This window comes from Balaenoptera musculus, chromosome 11 (genome assembly GCF_009873245.2).
Source record: "Balaenoptera musculus isolate JJ_BM4_2016_0621 chromosome 11, mBalMus1.pri.v3, whole genome shotgun sequence".
Taxonomy (NCBI): Eukaryota; Metazoa; Chordata; class Mammalia; order Artiodactyla; family Balaenopteridae; genus Balaenoptera; species Balaenoptera musculus.
In genome coordinates, this window is record NC_045795.1 from 21,682,288 (window position 1) to 21,704,961 (window position 22,674).

Below are 22,674 nucleotides of genomic sequence, written 5' to 3' on the forward strand. Positions count from 1 at the left end.
CACGCCTTTACCCCTAGGGCCCACTCATCTCCCTCAGTCTTTGCTCAAGTCAATGTACTAATGAGGTCCTCGATGACCACCCCTTTAAAATTGCATTACTACTTCATTCTCATCCCAAACTCCATATTTTCTTTATTTTCTCCTGATCACTAACAACCACCATCTGATACACTATATATTTTTCTTGTTTGTTTATTGCCTGCCTCCCTACCCCCGCCCCCCCCCCCACACACACATTTATAAGTTTTATGAAGGTACGGGCATTGTTCTACCTTAAACTAGTTCCAGCTTCTAGAACAGTGCCTGGCACAGTAGGTGAATAATAAATATTTGTGAAAGAAAGAGAAAGAAGGAGAAAAAAAACTAAGATTTTCTTACCCATCAGCTTGGCAAAGATCAAAATATTTTGTAACATTGTGTTGGCAAGTATAGGTAAACATCGCAGATGCATTCTATGATTAGTAATTTGGCACTAAGAAAAGTATAAATGCCCCTACTCTGTGCTCTAGTAAATCTTTTCCTAGGAATATATACTATGGGTATATCCTTACACACAAGAAATTATGATGTTCAGAGTAATTTATTGCAGCATTGTTTGAAAAATAAAAGAATGGAAACAACATACTTGACCATCAATAGTGTAATTATTAATAAATTATGGCATAATTGAATACTATGTGATTATTCTTTTTAAAAAAGAGTAAGATGGAAGAAGCCCTTTATGTACAATCTCCAAAATCAATTAGTAGGAGGCAAAAAAAAAAAAACAAGTTGCAGAACTGTTACCATTTGTGTATGGGTGCGTGTATTTGGGGGTGAAGGTGAGGGAATCTAAACCTGCGTAATATACCTATGGGATGATATAGTATATGTCACGAAAAACGGTTGTCAAATCTAGATGCGGGGGCCAGTTATCCTTTTTTTTTAAATCTTTTTTACTGAAGTTTACTTAATTTACAGTGTTGTGTTAGTTTCGAGTGTACAGCAGAGTGATTCAGTTATACCTATATTCTTTTTAGATTATTTTCCACTATAGGTTATAATTCTTTTTAAACATTGAACCATGTGAATGCATTACATACCCATATTACTTACTTAATAATTAAGTGGGGGAAAAAATCTTGAGAGGGAAAACTTTTTTTTAAAGAGCCAAAAAAAACCAGCTTGCGGGCGCCTAAGTCCCATCAGTCAAATGTACAGGAACCGGGTCCTCCGCGGGCTAGAGCTGAGGGTGGGAAGCCCGGCAGACGCCACCGAGGCGAGGCTTCCTAGAGCGGCCCGGAAGTGCCCAGCTGACAGCAACCCAGCGCCGATTGGTCGGTTTGAGTCTAACCTTTGTTCGGGCCGCTCAAAAGACGCTAGCTGTCGCACCTGTACCTCTCCGCGCGAGGTGAGTCTCTCCCTGCTCCTGGGTGGAGGAGGGGGCAGGGCACAGTCGTGGTCTGCAGCAACTGTCTCCCCACACCTCCCCCTCACAGGCTGTCCCCTCCCTCCAGACATAGCTACGAGAGAGGACTTGGGCCGACATCCCGGGAGAACGGAGCGAAAGGGAACACTGGTTACGAGTTGCTCTGCGAGGGCATTCATCTAACCCCCATCCTGAGTTGGCGCATGTACCCCACAACCAGTGCATCCTAGGGACCCGTACATCTCAGGTTGTGGAATGAAAGAGCTTTTTAACAACGCTGTTAATACTTAGCGTTTATTTAGTGCTTGCTCTCAGGCCAAGGACTTTGCATACTTATTTAATCTACACGTCGACCCTATGAGAAACACGAGAATTTTTACAGATGAGGATCTAGTAACTTGCTCTAAACTACACAACAGCCCAGATTCAAATCCATGCTCCTGCTTCAGTGTTCTTATTTACAGCCTCCTATCAGACGGTTTTCTCTACTCAATTCTGGTTGCTTCCCTTTATCAGTGTTTATGTTCACAGCAGCTTTTGTCATTTCTCTATGGTAACAGATTTTTCTCTGAGACAAGACTCTAAGAGATTCTCCTTGAATCAGTTCCAGATAGAGGATTAATCTTCTGAAAAACAGCCCAGAATGGCCACATCCCTGGAACCTGAGGAACAAAAAGGACTTTTAATAGTTAAGGCAGACCATTATGGGGGACAGGACTCCATCTCACAAAAGTACAGTCCTCACAGAAGGGAACTCTTCAGGCAGCACTTCAGGAAGCTCTGCTATCAGGATGCACCTGGACCCCGTGAAGCTCTTACCCAGCTCTGGGAGCTTTGCCACCAGTGGCTGAGCCCAGAATGCCACACAAAGGAGCAGATTTTAGACCTGCTGGTGCTTGAACAGTTCCTGAGCATTCTCCCTAGGGACCTGCAAGCATGGGTGCAGGCACACCATCCAGAGACTGGAGAGGAGGCGGTGACTGTGCTGGAGGATCTGGAGAGAGAGCTTGATGAACCTCGAAAGCAGGTGGGAAGGGGGCGGTCATTTGGCTGTGAGAGATCAGGGTATAGACCAAGCCAAAGCAAAAGCATATGAAAGAACACCTGAAGGTATTTAATATGTTACCCTAGAGAAGAACAAGGCTTAGGGACTGACTGCCAGTGTCAAATAACTGAAGTGTGACTAAGTAAAAAGAGACACTAGACTGATTCTATGTCAGTTTGGAAGGCTAGGATCAGTGAGAAGCTGTAGGAAGGCAAAAAGGTATCAGAGGAAAACAAACAATTTTCTAACATTCACGGTTACCTATACATAAAAGAGGCTACCTTGTAATAAAAAACTCCCCTTCAAGGTGTGGTTCAAGTAGATAATAAGGATAATACAGAACAGCATGGTCTAATTGTGACCCATTCACATTTAATACATGTAATTAAATATACATTTAATATATGGTAATTAAATATAATGTGAGCCCTATATGTAATTTAAATTTTTAGTAGCCACATTTGTGAAATTAAATATATTTCATTTAACCAAAAATATGTAATCAATATTAAACATGAGGTATTTTACATTTTTTTATTTCAGTTTTCAATATTTGAATGTATTTTACACTTCACATATCTCAATTTGCATTAGCCACATTTCAAGTGCTCAGTAACCACATCTGGCTAGTGGCTATCGTATTGGACCACATGGTTATAGAAGAAATGCCCCCATTTGGTGGAAGTTGGGTTCAATCTTTAAGGTACCTTTCAAGTCCCAAGACTATGATTCTGGACCTCTGCAGATCACTGCTGGAGGCACTGAATTTTATTCTCCAGTGTCCTGAACTGTATAGATTAGACTCTGTCTCTTCATTTTTAGTCATTATTGCCATTTGCAATTGAATGAGAATTTGTCCTCTTTTCTATGGCCCTGGTCCCTGGCACATGCTTCTTTTGATCTTTCTCTGAAGTTCTTTCAGTTCTTTCACAAAATCTACCTTGCAAGCCCAATCATACTTCATTGTTCCCAGGTCCCAGCCAATTCAGAAAGACAGGACACACTTTTGGACAAGTTGGCCCCCTTGAGAAGGCCACATGAGTCACTGACTATCCAGCTCCATCACAAGAAGACCCAGCAGGAGCAGGAATCTGGGGAGCCCCAAAGGAATGGTAAGGAGCAGGAGTTTGTGTTTATGAGAGAAGAGCTGGTTCCTTAGGTTAGAGAGGAGCTTTCTCACTTTCATCCTCTCCCTTTTAAGTTTCCCTGCTTGTCCTTCACCTCACTGTGGAAGATGCTATCTCCCTTCCTACCCTTGCCCTGTCATGGAAAGAACTATATTTCAGTTTTTCATTAGACTTAAAAGCTGCTATTTGGCCCATGGGGTGGGGGAGGAGTTCACCAGATGTAATCAATGCTACTAATAGAACACAAGATGAGGACTGATAAGAGTCCCTTGAGTTTGGCATTTAGAAGTTAATGAGTCTTAGCAAGTCTTAAGTCTCCTGCCTTATCAGGAGGCAGAAGCTGAAAGAGGCAGACTATTTTTTTTTTAATTTTTATTTATTTGTTTATTTATTTATGGCTGTGTTGGGTCTTCGTTTCTGTGCGAGGGCTTTCTCTAGTTGCGGCAAGCGGGGACCACTCTTCATCGCGGTGCGCGGGCCTCTCACTATCACGGCCTCTCTTGTTGCGGAGCCCAGGCTCCAGACGCGCAGGCTCAGTAATTGTGGCTCACGGGCCTAGTTGCTCCGCGGCATGTGGGATTTTCCCAGGCCAGGGCTCGAACCCGTGTCCCCCGCATTGGCAGGCAGATTCTCAACCACTGCGCCACCAGGGAAGCCCGAGGCAGACTATTTTAATAAGCTTTAGTAAGCTTAACTATGTGGAATCCTCACTTCTTTTCTGTGAGAAGCCATATAAGCTTCTCTCCTCACCTTTGAGAGAAGACAGGACACGAACTTATAAAATACGTCGCAATAATAATTTAACGTGTCTATTGTGCTAAATTCTATTGCGTAGAACACAGAGAATTATTATTATTATGACTAATGGCTTATCTATGCAAAACTTTAAATTCTAGATATCTTTCCTTCTGGTTTTTTTTTTTTACAAATACTTCTGGACCAGTTTCACTCTGCTTCCCGTTAATGTAAGTCCAGAAAATTACACACTTCCTATACCTAAAATTATAGAGGTTTACACATGTGCTGCTACCAAAATAACCTTTCAAGGGAATACTATACAGTTAAAATATGAATTGTATTTTCTTAATCTAATCTACCAAAAGATACTTCATGAAATCTAGCTATCCTTGAGGCCTATGACTTCTAAGGAAGTCTACTTTGTCTGCATTGAACAGTATTAATATGACTTTTTTCTAAGGTACAGCCCTGGCAATCTTACACAATTTTTATCTGTGTTCCCACTACCACTATACTCCCCGCCAAAAAACAGACAAGCAAAAAACAAAACCACCAAAGCAAAACCAAAGGAAAAAAAGAAAAAAACCCTGCAGAAATCACAACAAATACATTTGAAGAAATGCCTCTCAACTTTATTAAAAGAATGTAATATCTGGTCCAAATCCTCATTTTACAATTAAACAGATATACCCACAGTGATTGTGACTTTTCCAAGTTTCCATAAGGAGTTAGAGGGAAAACTGGGTCTCCTGCCTACTAGTAGAACAATTTTTTAAAACCATCGTGATAATATACCAAAAAGCCAGTGTCTTTTAAAATAAATTTATTGTTAAATAGAGAGACTTTTTTTTTAAATTATTTATTTATTTATGGCTGTGTTGGGTCTTTGTTTCTGTGCGAGGGCTTTCTCTAGTTGTGGTGAGCGGGGGCCACTCTTCATTGCGGTGCGCGGGCCTCTCACTATCGTGGCCTCTCTTGTTGCGGAGCGCAGGCTCAGTAATTATGGCTCACGGGCCTAGTTGCTCCGCGGCATGTGGGATCTTCCCAGACCAGGGCTCGAACCCGTGTCCCCTGCATTGGCAGACAGATTCTCAACCACTGCGCCACCAGGGAAGCCCTAGAGAGACTTTTTTATGCAATATCTCATTTTAAAATTTTCATTGTATCCATATCAGCAAGATTATTAGTATTAGCCGTTGGATAGGGTAATGGGACTCGTCTCTGTAAACATACCTGGAAATTATAATAGTGGTCACTTAATACAGAATTATCTTCACATATGAGAGAACTTGGAGAACCGAGTGTCTTGCAGTTCTTTGTAGCACACTGTCAGGTATTTCAAAGGGAACTTTTTGGATGTTCTCTTAACCCACAACACTGACTCTCCGGTAGCAGTAAGTGATAGTCTACTTTGCTCCAGTTTCACTTCAGTCAGCATTTAACCTTGTTCTTTCCCTCTAGACTGTCAAGCAAGTTGTACGTATGGTAATCAAATGGTCTTTATGGACATACCCTCATCTCAGTGACCAGCAGGACTGGGCTTATCTGGAATGTAACTGATAAGGACTCTTGGATATGCCAAAATAAAATTGGAAGAATGGCCCTGGCAGAAGATGCTAAAATGAAATACTCCTAATTTAATCAGTTCTGAAACAACATCTCCTAGAATCCTATTAGCCTGGGAATAGCTGGCACTTGGAAGAGATACATAAACAAAGCCCTGAAACTCCAGTTGGCCAAGTAGACTGCAGGTCCCTGAGATGAGAAAAGTTCCCATTTGACAGTTTCCATACAATTTTCTTTATGTTGTTCAATTGCAGATGTAAGGGAGAGGGTTATAATTTGAATTGCTGAACAAGGAAAACTGACGCTGTATTTAAAAAAAAAAAAAATTCTTTTGAAGTCCTGGTGAGGGATTTTTCTCCAGACTTCTCCTGAAGTTGTAGGAGAGAGACTCATCCTAAGGACTGGTAGATTCCCCTGAAGGTGGTAAACTGACCACAAGTGCCAACTCTTTGTATCCTTTTTAAAAAGTTATTCATCTTCATCAGTAAGCCACCGAAAACCAACCATCAGTGACTCCAGTATGTAAAAGAAGCTGTGGAGCCAATATGTTGATATTTGAAAACACTTTTCTTAATGGTATGGGGGTGTCTCTGATTTCTGTGATTTGCTTAATGATCATTAACCTACTAACTTAGCAATACTTCTGCCACACATTATACTTTTACACATGCTTTATCATACATTTCGTCATCTGATCAAACTATAGGAAAGGAGGAGGGCACAGAGGTGATAAGGAAACCAAAATGGTTATGATCTGCCAACATTTAAATAATTATCAGCAAAGCCAGGACTGATATCTGGACTTTCTGGCTCTAATCCAGTCCTTGTAATTTCTAGCCTGAGATAATATGGTATTTAGGTTCCAAAACAATATCATTTTAGAGCAAATAACCAAACTTTAAGAAATATATTGCCTGATTAAAAAATATATATTGTAAGGAGGAAGGTAAGATTTGAGGAAGATTTGGTAGGATGGGGACGTTGTGATGACAATGAAGAATGGGGTTCATGGCACTCAGTCCAGAGCCAGTGTTTTCCATACCCAGCCCAGGCACTGAAATGTTCTAATAGCTCTTGCTGCTTCTTCCGTCATACCGAGTGAACCACTGAAAACTATATGTGATTAAATGATTGTTGTACAGTTGGGATTCCTAGGCCTGTTGAGATGGAGGTTTCATCGTAACCAAATAGGTGACACCCAGCATTAAGACCAAATAGGTTTACTCCCTCCAAATCATCAAAACACCTATTTTCTTATAGAATTCAACTCAACAAATATTTATTGAGTACTTGCTATGTGCCAAGTTCTATGCTTAGCTTGGGGTTGAGGATATGGGGATCAGAAAGAGGGAGAGAGCACATTCGATTTAGGAGGTTAGGGAAGACTTCCTGGAGGAGACAGCATTTGAGATGGACCTTGAATAACAGTTAGGCCAGTGGCTCTCAAAGTGCAGTCCCTGGACCAGCAGTGTCTGTCATACCAAGAAGAGCAAATTCCAGGGCTCTACTCCAGGCTTATCAAATCAGAAGCTCTGGGGGTAGGTAGCACAGCAATGTTTTGATAAGCCATCCAGATGATTCTGATGCACAATAAAGTTTGAGAACCACCAAGCTAGGGTTTAGACAGGAGGAGATGATAGGGAGGACATTAGTTTCAGAAAAAGGATTCAACCCAGCACATACACCAGACCATCCACTGTCACTTCCTGCTTATCTTCCTCCATTTATCCTGAGCTGCATGCTCTCTCTGCTTTTAGCTAACTATTATTTATACATACTTCCCTCCTTTAATGGTTCCGACTCACTATATTCCTCTCAGACCCCTGATCCCATTACCTTCTCCAGTCACTTTTACTTGGTTTTACTCCCACTTACTACCTAGGTTTCAGACCCGTCATGTTTCTCCCAAAATTTTACCTCCCTCCCCATCTGTTTTCTAATCTCCCTGTTTATCCCTCTTAATTATCCTTGGCATGTGTGTAGTCCCCATTTACCACTCTGCATTTGCACAGGATTGCCAGGTAACCCCTTGTCCACATTTTTGCCTTTTCCTCTCTTCATAATCTATTCACAAATAATGTATCCTGCTATCTTCCTTACTGGCCTCTTCTTTAATTTCTTCCCTATATTGTCAATATATGTTTTGATGGTGCCAAATATCTAATTTGTGCATTGCATGTGACTTTTCATTTTTATAACACACTTTTAACATTTACATGTTCTTTATTCCATAGGCTTTTTGCTTCTTAAACCTAGAATAGGACCTGTTTGTATACTGTTAATTTGTTACAGATGATAAAACCAAGACTAAGAATGAAGAGTTGTCCCAGAAGGAAGATATACCCAAAGACATGGAATTCCTTGGGAAAATAAACAACAGACTTACCAAAGCTATTCCTCAGTATCCTGAATCCAAAGATGCTATTGAAAGTGAAGGCAGATTCGAATGGCAACAGAGGGAAAGAAGACGCTATAAATGTGATGACTGTGGAAAAAGTTTCAGTCATAGCTCAGACCTTAGTAAACACAGGAGAACTCACACTGGAGAGAAGCCCTATAAATGTGACGAATGTGGAAAAGCCTTCGTTCAACATTCACATCTCATTGGACATCATAGAGTACACACTGGAGTGAAACCCTATAAATGTAAAGAATGTGGGAAAGATTTCAGTGGGCGCACAGGTCTCATTCAGCATCAGAGAATCCACACAGGTGAAAAACCCTATGAATGTGATGAGTGTGGGAGGCCCTTCCGTGTAAGTTCAGCCCTTATTAGACATCAAAGAATTCATACAGCAAATAAGCTCTACTAATATGGTGTAAGTAACAAAAGTTAGACACTCAGGCCTAATTAGTTATCAGAGAAATCTGCCTTGGAGACCTTGAGTATCCTGATGTAGGCAAAGCCTCAATCATCATTAAAAATTTCTCTGGCACCAGAGAATCTACCTGAGTAAAATTTCCTTTTATTTCTAAAGTAGTTCAGTTTCGTGGAAGGAACTAAGAGTTATTTCAGAAAGCCTTGTCCACTGCCAGCATTGCTCACTTGCAGCCCAAGATAACCATGTTTCCTGGTTGAAAGATGTGAATTCTACCTCTCGACTCTGGCTCCTTTTTCCTTGACCACTCAGGGTATGACTTTAGGCAAGACATTCATATTTTCTCTGCCTTCATTTTCCCATTCTGTAAAGTGCAGATGATATAATAGAAGCCCACCAGGTATGCTGTATTAAGTTAAAATAGATGAAAACTGCTTTTGAAATTAAGAACTAAAACAATACTATTTTTCCCCATCATTAGTGATATAATGGCCTAAATATCCCTTATCTTAAAGTAGGGAATATAATAATTTTGTGGAATATTTTGCTTTGCCAATGATTAAAAAATGAGGAAACCACCAGAAAAGATAGCAGGCTAAGAAAAACATTAAAATGGAGAGGAAAGCAATAAGTCATCAGTGGGAGCTGCTGGGAAGGGGGATGATGGAGTGTGTTAGGGATCTGTAACTTTGGATAAGTCACTTCTTTTCTGAATCTCAGGTCATTTAAACTGAGGGAGATGGGGAGAGGTTGGTCTAGAACTGCACTGTCCAATATGGTAGCCAGTACCCACATGTGGCTATATACATTTAAACTTAACTGAAATAAAGTGGAAAATTCAGTTCCTTGGTGACATTAGCCACATTTCAAGTGCTCAATAGCCACGTGTGGCTAGTAGCTAAAATAATGGACAGCACAGATCCATTTTTTATCACTGCAGAAACTTCTCAAGGACATTGCTGTTCAATCATTGGTAAGGTACCTTCCAGCTTTGATACATGATTCTGAGTTCAGGAAGGTAGCAAAAGAGATACCTGAAGAGGCTGTAATAGCAATAGGAGATAAAATACAACACCTTAAAACAAAGTAATTTAGTAAAAATAACTTTGTGGTACTTTTTCAGCCTTAGAGAGTGTATTGTAATTGGAGAAAGATGATTATTAAGTAAGTAGAATAACCTAATAATCAAAATTGAAAGCTTAACTTACTACCTCATCTCTATAAAAAGAGTGTAATTACCTTTACAAGGTAACATCCTCTGTCAGTTACCCTATACTAGTGAGAAACTGGGACTCTCAGGACACTAATACTTTAAGACACAGTGAACAATTTAGTTTTTCTTTTTCTTTTGGCTTCTGAATGTATTAGCATTTCATGAACGTATTTGCGACAGTTTTACATCACTAGTTTGAGAATTTTATAGCATGACAGGAATTGTGACCAAAGGCCAACACATTCGAATTTACAACACCATCAAACTGCCACGAACCACTGATTCTAGGAATACCCATCACCAAAATGATCAGTAAGTGATCTAATCTCTTACTGAAGACATTAATTACACATACTTGCTTTGAGAGTAGGAAAAGCACCAGAATCATTTTGTGTCTACTACTATTGGAAGATGACTCTTAAATCATTCCTCATAACACCATAAACTGAGCTTCTATGTCTTTTGAACATAATGCTCCTTTTAAAAAAAAAATTTAAGTTTACTTTGAATGTATACATCAACTGATACAAATATTTTAAGACATCAAGTTTCACACTCATACTTGTTTTTTCGCTTATCTGAGCACTATTTCAAAACATTTGAAACAAAGGATTTTTTAATGATCATGAAAAGTAAAGTATTAAATCTTTAGTATTAGAAACATCCTTATCTAAAAAATAAAGTTAGGTGCTTAATGAATGATAGCTTTTCCCCCTTTACCTTCAGTCTTGCTAAAAAACTGTCATGTGTAGAAGCTGTTTACAGTCTTTAAAGGGGAAACTCATGTCTCTGATCTTATCCTTGAATTTAGAGTCTTCTGCAATGGTAAGAAAGATGATCCTGGCTACCACAAGATTAAGTTTCCTCAAATGGATAAAAACGATGACAGACTGATTTTCCTCTAACGTACTCTGTATGACTGAACATTCTATTCAGGTAGTAGTTTTGAATACCTGTTGTGTATAAAGAATTGTTTTAGTCTTAGAGTCGTACACCCTCAAAGTCTGAGTGAAGAGTAGTTTGGAGCACTGAGACTATGCTACCCTTTTTAGTCTGGTGTTGATTCCAAATTGCCACCACAGTGTCCGCCATCTGATCTTGACCAGAGGGGCAAGGATAAGAGTCAGAGAGGTACAGAAAGATTTGGGGCCAGAGACAGCCTGGAGTGATAGTGGCAAGAGAAGAAAGTCCAGTGGGACCTGGGATAACTGCTGGCATAAGGCAAAGGAGGCATGAGGTTGAAGGAGATCTAAGTAGTTGTTAGTATTATGAAGGATTAGGCAGTGTCCTAGTAAGTCTGTAGAAACGCACAAAACAATTGGTGAGGATGCAAGCAGTTGGAAAGAAGAGCTCTGAGTTCAATCACAGCCACAGTTATTGGAAAAGAAGGTGTAATATGTTAGACACCGTAATCAGAACCACTGAGTTCTAGCAGAGAGCCATCCTGGAATGATGGCACCTGCTCTAAAAGAACCCTAAACATGGAAGGCAGTTTCTCAAATAGTTGTGTCAAAAACATATGCATCACTCCTCCCAAATTTTTTGGAGGGTTTTTCTTTTTTTTGGAGGGAGGCAACAACTTGTAGTTTGTAGTTTTCATGAACTAGTAGAACAGACAGTGATTTTAAGAGGCACCTAAAGGGAGTATGGGGGTAGTTCTTTCAGATACAGTTGGGGAATGGTGGTTAAACTGGTGATTTTGAATGAGGAGCCAACAGCTATAAAGGGAGGAAACAGATGAGAGTTGGGGTAGGAGGGGATGTCGGAGGTATGCACGGGCCTTGGTGAAGAGGGGGGAAACAAGATAGAGGAGAAGTGGATGGAACAAAAAGAGAATGATAAAAAAGGAACAAGGGTATAGGGAAAGGAACAAAGAGAAAATAAGAGATGGTGATACAGAAAGAAAAGAGTGACAAGTAATTCTAATATTGACATCAATTATAATTGAGACAGTGGGTTATATACCACAGCCATACAAAGGTGAACAGATCAGCTTATCCCAAAGTCATCGAGTCTTACATGCACAGCACATATTATTTATGTTATCTTTATTGAATGGGTCTACTATCTCATTCTGAGCATAAAATTATTTCTTTATAGTCTAATCAAAAAGTCCATCAACAGTGAAACTGCTAGAAACTTTGAAATGCTTCAAAACAACCTGTTCTCCCCTTAGTAATATCACAAGGCAATTAGACTAAGGTTCTAAAAGAATAGATCTCTCAGTCTTTCTTACTCAAATCCTCTAGAGCACAGTTTCTCAACCTTGGTTTCATTGACATTTTCAGCCAAACAATTCCTTGCGGTGGGGGGCTGTCCTCTGCAGTGTGGGATGTTTAGCAGCATCCCTGGCCTCTACCCCCTGGATACCAGCAGCCCCAACTTGTGACAAGCAAAAATTTCTTAAGAGATGCAAATATTCCCTGAGGGACAAAATCTCTCCCCCGCCCTGCCAGCCCAGTTGAGAACCACTGCTCTATAGGAAAATAATCTGATTTCCATGACCGTTCCACGTCATACACAATAAGATTCAACTTAGAAATGTTATATATGACTAGCACTGTTAGACCCTTTTACTACCCCACAAAATGATTCCCAGGGTACCTAAAATCTATGCAGCAGTCATGCTAAAGAAGTAGTCTACTTTAGGAAGTCATACCTCACTTACTTTTGAGCACCACAGGAATCTGTCCGCAAGTGTGACTTGCATAAAGAGCTTACATTGCATTTTTCTAGACCTTCTTCTTCCCTCTATACCATACTTCTGCTGCTACCCTCTCCTTTGCCCCTTGACCCAACCACAAATAGACACTTTATCCTTGATCTGCACTGTCCAATACATTAGCCACTAGGTACATGTGGCTATCGAGCACTTGAAATGTGGCTATGCAACTGAGGAACTAAAATTTTTTCACTTTAATTTAAATTTAAAAACTGATACTCAATTCAGTTATTGGAAAACCTTTAAGTATGTTTGGAGTATTTCGGGTATAGGAATCTAATTTTGCCATTCAAAATTTTATGTAATCTCAATACAGATCAAGTATTTCCAATGAAAATTTAATAACTGAATTGAGATGTGTAGTAAGTATAGACACACTGGATTACAAAGACTTAGTATGAAAAAAGGAATGTAAAATATTTCATTAATAAGTTTTATATTAGATTTTAAAATAATATTTTGGATATACTGGTTTAAATAAAATACATTAAAAATTAATTTCACCTGTCTTTTTACATTTTTAATGTGGCTACTAGAAAACTTACATCCACATAGGTGGATCACATTACATTCCTATTTATTGGACAACACTGATCAAGATCTTCTCACTCTCAGGGTAGGTCCCATTCACTATGTTCCAAACCACCTCAATTCTGTGAGGCTAAGTTCTGTGCTGCCAAGGACTTTTTACCTATTTCTTCTTATTCATTAATCCAACAGGTATTTACTGAGTGCATGCTATGTTCCACACCTCTATTTTAGGTATTGGGGATAGAGCAGGATATAACAAGATATTTCCATGTAAGACTATGAGAAAAATAGTGAATGTTAAAATTAAAGGTATAATGCTGTCCTTTCAGATGGAAGACTATTAGGAAGAAAAGGCGGGGCATTTCAGGTTAGGTGTGGGGAGGAAGGAAAGAAGAGGGGGAAAAATAGATTGTTATTTTGGGATTACAATTTCATTTCAATTTAATAAGATTTAAGTTTGGTTTGTTTGGCAAGTCCAATAGCACAGCAATAGGGACTAAAGGTCTTTGGATATGCCATTGCATGAGAGGACTTATTAAAGGTTAGACCTGCTTTATGCATTATTGTTAATACACACTTCATAGTATTTACTGCAGAAGTCTCTTTGGGGAAATTAGCAATGGAACAATTTCTATATGTAAGAACCATAAGTTCCCATGTATGTTGAATTAACCTATTATATATCACCGTAATACTGGGTACAAGGAAGGAAATTTCATTAAACCAGTTATTGTGCCTTTTTGTTTTTCTCTACTCCACTCAGTAGATAGTCTTGGAAAACTCTGCTATAGCCTTAACTTTATCTCAAAGACGTGAAGTGATTACGTGCTTTTGATGTTTTTTGTTTAAAAATAACTTTCCTATGAAGAACAATCAACAGCAGTTAGAAAGTAGATAATTATAAACAAATTCTATTTTACTATCTCTATATAAAAATACAAACATGAATATGAGGACATCTAAAAATGCAGAAATAGTTATATATTCCATGTATCAATATATAAAAACATAGCTGGAAGGAAATCCTTTTTCAGAATCAGGAAATAGTTCCTTATCTACTAGGTTAAAATCCTAAACCCTCCAGCAAATGTATAATTCCATATTTCGAACAATTTTAGTATTTCATTGTCACATAAAATATGTAAATAGCTATTCACATTATTGTGGTGATTTGCATGTACAATAGGAGTCAGATGGGAAAGAAAATACCATTCTTATTTGTAAAGTAATGACAACACAATAAATCTGGAATCTTTGAAATAATTTAAAGTTAAAACATTTCTTAACCTACTGCATATATTTATAAGTTACATAATGTCTAACTCTTGCACAAGTTGAGTTTTTTGCATAAACACTTAATGCTACTTTCTAGGCACTCTCTTACTCAAGGGTTGACCTTAAATTCATTTTTCCCCTTGGATCAGTATTCTTGACACCTATGGAAAAGAACATCCTGGCTCCTCCAGAAAGTAGATAAAGCTAAGTCAGAAATAAAGAAGAAATAAACATGACACTCCAATGGGAAAAGTATAAAACCATCATAGTCAGACAGTTTGGCTTCAAATGAAGAATAAGTAAATCAATACCTCCTAGAAAAATCTATGCCATTTCTTACACAAAACCCAAACTACTACCAGGACTTTGAGTTAGTTCAGTATAGACATTCGACCAGACATAATGTATTTGATAAAGCTTCTAGCTTTTTATCTTCAGACTGGTTTGCTATATTAATTCAAGGGTCTCAGGAATATGAGAAACAATGACAATAATTCAAAATTTTTCATTATCTGTTCTTGGATGTGTCTTCATTTGTCACAACTGTTGGGCTATAATAAAGGAGCTGCTTCTGTCTTTTCATAAAAAAAAGAAATCCCTGCTTTTATAAGCCTGTATTACAGTGAAGGAAGACAAGACAAATATCAAATAGGAGTAGTGGTATATGGAATATAAATAATGAATTGAAATGAAACAGAGTGGCTGAATGACTACTACAAGTAGTCAGAAAAGGCTTTTCTGGAGAGCTGACATTCTAACTGAAATATAAATGTCCAGCCTTGGGAAGTTCTGAAGAAGACCATGTCAGGCAAAGGGAATTGCTAATGCAGTCTCTACAGTAGGAATGAATCTGAGGTGTTTACAGGAAATGAAAGAAGGTCATTGGGTCTAAAGCACTGGATTAAGGGGAATGTGGTATAAAATTAGGCTAGAGAGGTGAGCAGGGGCCAGGATATGTATTCTAAGCATGATGGGACACCATTGGAAGGGAAGGACATGATCTGATTTTTGTTTTTAAAAGATCATTCTGGTCCCTTAAGGAAGCAAGAGTGAGAAAAGAGCAGAAGCAAGGAGACCAGTCAAGAGGCTACTGCAGTAATCCAGATGAGAGAAGGTGGTGGCACCAACCACAGGTCCAAAGTGGACATGAAGAGGAATAAACAGATTCAAGGTATATTTTGGAGACAAAGCCAAAACAATTTGCTAAAAGACTGTTGTAGACTCCTAAATTCTCACACAAAAAGATGTTTAAATACTGGGTTAAACGTATGAAATTGCCATTTCTGTGTGTCAGAAGCAGTCAAATATCAGGAATTTCAAATGATTTAACCTAGAAGAAACAAAATAAGAACAGAGAAAAATCTAGAGAGAAATGGAACAGGAGAAGGGACTTTGAAATTGTGTGGGGGCCTAATTATGGGCCTAATTAATTTGTTAAATGGAAATTTGTATTCTTTTCTCCTTAAAACTTTCTGTGGAAGGCACCCTTTGTTAAGCCCTTTGTCTAAAGGGAAATTGCCAACAAACCTGATGAGATTCAGAACACCACTATAATAACATGTCTCTGTACAAACTTCCTTCTGGATAGCACATTTCCTAAACTGATAAAGTCAAGGTTATCAATGAAAGGCAGTAGAGCAGAGGTTAAAAGCAGAATGCCTGGGTACGAATCCTTACTCTGCCTGTTACTAGTTATATGACCTTGGCTTACTTTCTGTGCCTCAGGTCTCCCACCAGTAAAACGGTGGTAAAATGGTATCTACCTCATAAGGTAGGAATTACATAAGTGACCAAATGTAGTGGGTTTAGAACAGTGCCCGACACATAGTAAGTGCTATGTTAGCCGCTGCCAATAGCGCAGTTAGGTCTTCTTGTTTATCAAAGTGCATCATGTTCAGCATTTTCTTCCCCCCAAACTGCTTAAATTAGTTAACTGGCATTTGATCTTCATGAATTCACTGCATTTGTTGCTGTTGTGTGTGTTTTAAAATAATTCCTGTAATGTTAACAATTACCCTAATTCTGAACTGCTCCCTAAGTACCTAACCCCAAACCCAGCCCGGTCGGCCCCACCTGTCCACCGGCGGAGAACACCACCCCGGTGACCCTCACTGCGGCACTTATCGCCAGCGCTCGTCTCCCGGCGGTTTCCAGCCCCCGGCGCCGGGTCCAGCTCACAGCGCCGTTTACCGGGCCGCAAATCCCGGCCCGGGGAGCTCTGGAACCGTTAGCTACCGGAAATGGCTGGGAGTCGCGAGAGCGCTGAAAAAGGGGGCCGGTCTTTCCCGGGTTCAGAAACACTGAGGTCCCCCCTGGAAAGAAGCCCAGGGCTCCCAGGTGGAGGAAGAGGAGACCCGTTTGGGGGAGATCCGGAAACGCACTATCCCGCAGCCGGTTCGGACGCAGCTACAGCGGCGGGGGCATTCTCGAAAAGTCGACCAACCACGAGCCTGTGGAAACCTCCAGGACTGCGCGAGAGGCCCGAGAGTGACTTTGGGGACAGGCTCCTTCCACGGTCCGCAGCTTCCTTTCCGCGCCCTCCGCGCAGTTGTCGACCCCAGTCCGCGGTTCCCTAGAGCGCGGGTCCGGCGGGCCCAGGCCGGGAGTGGGCCGAAGCCTTAGGGGCCTCGGGTGCAGGAAAGGCCCGGTCAACCGCGGACAGGGAAAGGGGGTTTCCTCTGCTTAAGTTCATCCTGGAAGGCAGGCGCCCCTCTCTTCTGCGAGAGGGGCTGGTTGGGACGTTCGGTCACACTAGGAAGGGGCGCCGAGGAGCTTCCTCCACTCACGTCTCGGGGTTGCCAACGGTACCTGCTGTGCCCCGCTCACCGTGATCTGGCAGGACCTTGGGCACTAAGGGAGAGGAAAACTGGCCTCTGTTTAAACTTCTCTGATCGTTAGGGGAAATGAGGGCCAGAATGAAATGGGTGAAGAGTACTGGCGCTGGTATTCTTTAAACCTGGATTCAAATTCCCGCTCCACCACTTTCCTGTTAGGATCAAGGGCAATTTTTTTAACCTCTCTAAGCCTCGGTTTCCTCGTTTGTGTAAATCAGAATAATATAGTGCCTGTTTCATAGGATGGTTGTGACGACTGTGAGAGTGCACGTAAAAAACTTAGTCTTTAGACGTTTCCTTCCCCTCCCCTGTATCTGCTATCACTCATCCATGTCAGACAAATAGGACTAATTAACCAACTGTCACTTTTGCTTTTCTGGAGCTCATGTGAAGAAAAGTAAAGTGCAAGACTTGAGTAAGGGAGAAACCACGAAGAATACAAAAGATTGACAGTCATTGTGAGCTTCACATAGTGGCCCATCCCAGCATTTTCACCTCACTTGGCTCCTGGCACATGGTAGGCTCTTGATAAGTACTTACTTGGATGAATGAGGACAGATCTAGGGAGAAGGAATTAAAGAACAGAAGGGAGAAAGTGAATCAGACTGACTAAATTTAGCTAGTTGACAAAACAAGCGAAACCACTTTTCTTGTCAGAAATGTATGGTAGTCACTAGGCTCCTGTGTCAGACAAAGGACTTTACTTAATGACACAAGCATCATGAGCTTCATGCTCCCCTTGTCCTCAAAGCCAGAGGAGTGACGTGGAGGGGCCCCAGTGGGTGCTGCTCACGCAATGGGTTTGCATCCTAGCAGAGGAACCCCAAGCATAGGAAACGCCGGTCTTTGCCCAACCTTGCCCCAGAGTGAGGCAATATCTTTATTATCCTGGTCAGGAAACAAATCTGCTCCACAAGGAGATACAAACATCTTTGAAAAGATAATCTGAAAGAAAATCTGTCAGAACCCTTGGAGAAATGTGAGAGATCCTTGGAGAATTGTTTCCCAGCACTCTAGGTAATAGCATCTGGGGTTAGAGGAGATGTCAGCCTTTTTTTAAACTTTATATACATTAAGATTCTAGTTTTTTTCATATTTTGTTATTTTAATTTTTTAAAATATAATAAAAATAAAAGGCAAACAGAAGTTTACATTTGTTTTAGTAAGGGATAAGGAGTCACTCAGGGTCTGCGACTGGGGAAATGATAATGATATTTAAGGAACATGAATCTAGTAAATATATCTGGAATGGACTAAAGTTATGAAGATTATCTCAAGGCTGCAGTCATGTAGGTATGAGGTAATTAGAACTGAGGAAGGTGGCTATAATAGAGAAGAGCAACATTTCAAAGGAGAAATCTGCTGGCTCCCACCCTGGAATTGATTTAAAGCAACTTTCACCTGGCCCACAGGGCCCCAGATCAAAGCCAGTTCTCACAGTGAAAATTTAAAGTCACCACTCTGCAGAAATAATGAGGATATGGCAACACCAGTCACAAATCAAGTAGGTGGCCTGGCTCAGCTCCTAGCTTAGAAGCTGTACCTGTGCCTTGTGGCCTCCCCTAGCTCAGCAGGCCTATCCACCGAGCTTGCAACTTCTGCCCTGCTCACTGTTTTGCATTTTTATTCTGTTTCTGATCAGTAGAGATTCAAAGAATGTTTCAACCTAAATGTTTTTTTCCACTTTTTTATATTAACCCATTTCTATGTTTAGAGCAGCGTGGATTAAATACTTAACATACTCATTTACCTAGAAGACATCTGCCAAATTGGTCTTCAGCATTCATTCCCCAACTGATTTATTTAAAGTTTCCTTCTGTTCTCTGGATTGTCTCTTTCTTTTGGGGGGTCAGATCTCTTTGTTACTCTTGTCCCTCCTTTCATGCTCTGCACCTGATTTTCATTAAATGTCCTCTGGTTTGGATGCTTATATTTAGGAATGGAGTCCTGTGCTGGTTAATTTAGGTAGTAGGAGTTTCCGCTGCAGTTGTAGGAGGCTGCTTGTGCAGCTGGTATTATCCCAATGGAAATTGTCAGTCCGGGTTGTATGTAAGTAGGCAGGCCTTCCTGTAGAGTGAGTGAACAGGGAGCAAGCAGACAGGCTGGGTGCCTACACAATTACCAAAAATGAGAACCTCTTTCTCCTCCTCCTTGTTCCATTGTAGAGGTCCAGAGTCATTTCAAATTTTGCTATGCTTCTTTCTGAGGCTCCCAGTTAAAAAAGGGAGATATCCAACTGTCCCAAATGCAGTTCTTAAATGGATAGCCCATTCTTGCCATTTGCAACTCTTGGTCCTGAGGTTTGAACTTCTCCAGGATTCTTCTGCAGATGCATACCTGGCCCTGGTGTTTAACAGGGCAATTTCCTCTGCTTCTCCAACAATCTGATCCCAATTGCTTATTCTTTTCCAGAAATTCCTCAAAATTTCTGCTCCACTCTTTATTTTCTAGCACTGTTATTTATTTATTTTGTTTTAAATTTTTTCAGTCATTTGTGTGTTCTTGGGAGGGAAAGGAAGTAGATATATGTCACCCTTCCAACTTGAACTTAAAACAAGCCATGTTCTTCTATACCACCTCTCTCTCATTTTCTCATTTTTACACACCTCATTTTTGGATTCTTAGAGAAGGCTTTCTGTTTAAAGTGAAATCTGAGCCAGACCTCGAAGGATGGATAGAGTTTAGGTAAGTGGAGAGTAGTAGGAAGTACACTTCTAGCAGAGGGGTCAGTATGAGCAAAAGTGTGATACTGAATGAAGTAGCAGATATGAGAACCAAGCCACCTCCTATTAAGCCAGACATTAAAGAGATTTGCAAAATGTGAAATGATTCCACTCCTTTTACTTTTTTTGAAAATATAGTTAAATTTCATAAAATATTAAAGTAACAAAATATGTTACTTAAGTTAACATGTAATGGGTATGTTATTGTTAAAGAATAAATATTTTTAATTCCTCAGTTTTAATTTCGAACAAAGTAAATCTTGATGGATATGACCCACATAAACATAAGCTCTTTGGAGTCCTCACTAGTTTTTAAGAGTATAAAAGGAGTCATGAGACCAAAATATTTGAGAATTAATATGCTAGTCCATACACTATATGAAGTTATGCTTCTGAAACTAAAATGTAGAGCAACTATGGAAAATGTGGGAACACCCTTGTGGCCCTAGGTGTGGAAAATATTTGGAGTCTTATTAAAAACATGTCGCCTGCTTATACAAATAAGGAAAGTATAAGTAACCAGAGTCTAACATTTTTTGTGCTTTGGTGGGGCTGTCATGGTTGTTGGACCTAGCGACTCAGGCAGTTTAAAATATGTTCTAAACCCTGGTGTGGCTAATTGTAGTAGTGATTTAAAGGGGTTAAATGCTTACTTTCCATAGCAGGAAGTCAATAGATAATATATCTATACCCGAAAAATCAAGAAATGGCAGTGTTAGCGTGTTATTTATAAATATGGAGGTTAATATCAAGAGTAAAAGGAAAGAGTTAAAGTGGTTGTCTCTGGGGAATAGATATTGATAACGGAAGGGAAGAGTGAGGCCTGGTGTTTTTCACAGTATAAACCTGAGAGTACTATTCAATTTTATTTACTTTTTTTTTTTTTTTTTGGCTGTGTTGGGTCTGTTGCTGCCCGTGGGCTTTCTCTAGTTGTGGTGAGGCGGGCTACTCTTCGTTGCGATGCGCGGGCTTCTCTTGTTGCAGAGCACAGGATCTAGGCATGCTGGCTTCAGTAGTTGCAGCACGTGGGCTCAGTAGTTGTGGCTCACAGGCTTGGTTGCTCTGCGGCATGTGGGATCTTCCCGGACCAGGGATCGAACCCATGTCCCCTGCATTGGCAGGTGGATTCTTATCCATTGCGCCACCAGGGGAGTCCCTACTTCTTTTTTTTTTTTTTTTTTTTTTTTTTTAAAGAGCTATTCTTTTTTTTTTAAATTTATTTATTTTGGTTTGGTTGTGTTGGGTCTTCGTTTCTGTGCGAGGGCCTTCTCTAGTTGTGGCAAGTGGGGGCCACTCTTCATCGCGGTGTGCGGGCCTCTCACTATCGTGGCCTCTCTCGTTGCGGAGCACAGGCTCCAGACACGCAAGCTCAGTAGTTGTGGCTCACGGGCCTAGTTGCTCCGCGGCATGTGGGATCTTCCCAGACCAGGGCTCGAACCCGTGTCCCCTGCATTAGCAGGCAGATTCTCAACCACTGCACCACCAGGGAAGCCCAGTCCCTACTTTTTTTAAATGTATTTTTATTAGTAAAATGCACAAATCAGGTGTGCAACTCAATGAATTTTTACATATGTATGCAACCATGTTAACTACAACTCCAATCAATGGTAAACATTTTTTTGTCTTCTGTCACCAGAGATTAATTTTACTTGTTCATACAAGGCTACTTTTATTCAACATAATATTTTTTAGATTCATCTACATTGTTCATCTATCAGTAGCTCCTTTTAATTTCTGAGTAGTATTCCACTGTATGAACATAACACTATTTGATTCTCTGTTATCCTGTTGATGAGCATTTGGGTTTTTCCAGTTTGGGCCTACTATGAATAAAGCTGCTATGGACTTATGTTTTCATATCTCTTAGGTAAATACTTAAGGGTGAGATTACTGGGTCATAATGTAGGCATTATTTAACTTCATTAAAAATTGCCATTTTTCAAACTAGTTGTACCATTTTACACTCCCACTAGGAGCGTATAAGAGTTCCAGTTGCTTCATATCCTCATTAGCACTTGGTATTGTCAGTCATTTTAATTTTAGCCATTCTAATGGATGTGTAGTAGCTTTAATTTTATATTTCCTTGATGAATAATGACCTTGAGTACCTTTTAATGTACTTATTGATAATTCATATATCAATATGAATTCTTTGGTAAAGTGTGTGTCCATGACTTTTGCCTATTTATGTTTGTCTTCTTATGATTGAGTTGTAAGAGTTCTTTATATATTCTGGATACCGGCTGTCAGAAATATGTATTGAAAATATTTTCCAGGGACTTCCCCAGTGGCACAGTGGTTAAAGAATCCGCCTGTCAATGCAAGGGACACGCATCCGAGCCCTGGTCCGGGGAGATCCCACATGCCACGGAGCAACTAAGCCTGTGCACCACGTCTACTTAGCCTGCGCTCTAGAGCCTACGAGCCACAACTACTGAGCCCGCATGCCACAACTACTGCAGCTCGCGCACCTAGAGCCTGTACTCCACAACAAGAGAAGCCACTGCAATGAGAAGCCCATGCACCGCAACAAAGAGCAGCCTTGGCTCACCGCAACTAGAGAAAGCCCGCGTGCAGCAACGAAGACCCAACACAGCCAAAAAAAAATAAAATAAATAAAATAAATAAATAAGTAAGAAGATATTTTCCAGTCTGTAGCTTCTTTTCACTTTC

General features: G+C 40.2%; 1 protein-coding gene across 3 annotated transcripts; it reads left to right on the forward strand.

Moving 5' to 3' along the window:
* The first annotated feature begins 1,327 nt into the window (after positions 1-1,327).
* Positions 1,328-13,036, forward strand: ZSCAN16 (zinc finger and SCAN domain containing 16). 3 transcript variants are annotated; one of them, XM_036869569.1, is made up of 4 exons: positions 1,328-1,390; positions 1,969-2,438; positions 3,427-3,565; positions 8,177-13,036. In XM_036869569.1, exons 2-4 carry the CDS (start codon positions 2,052-2,054, stop codon positions 8,695-8,697), a joined length of 1,047 nt encoding a protein of 348 aa, XP_036725464.1. In that variant the 5' UTR covers positions 1,328-1,390; positions 1,969-2,051; the 3' UTR covers positions 8,698-13,036. The 3 variants fall into 3 exon arrangements, with proteins under 3 accessions (XP_036725464.1, XP_036725467.1, XP_036725465.1); XM_036869572.1 differs by having other exon boundaries at positions 1,969-2,435; positions 8,177-8,823; XM_036869570.1 differs by having other exon boundaries at positions 1,331-1,390; positions 2,013-2,438.
* Positions 13,037-22,674: the final 9,638 nt, after the last annotated feature.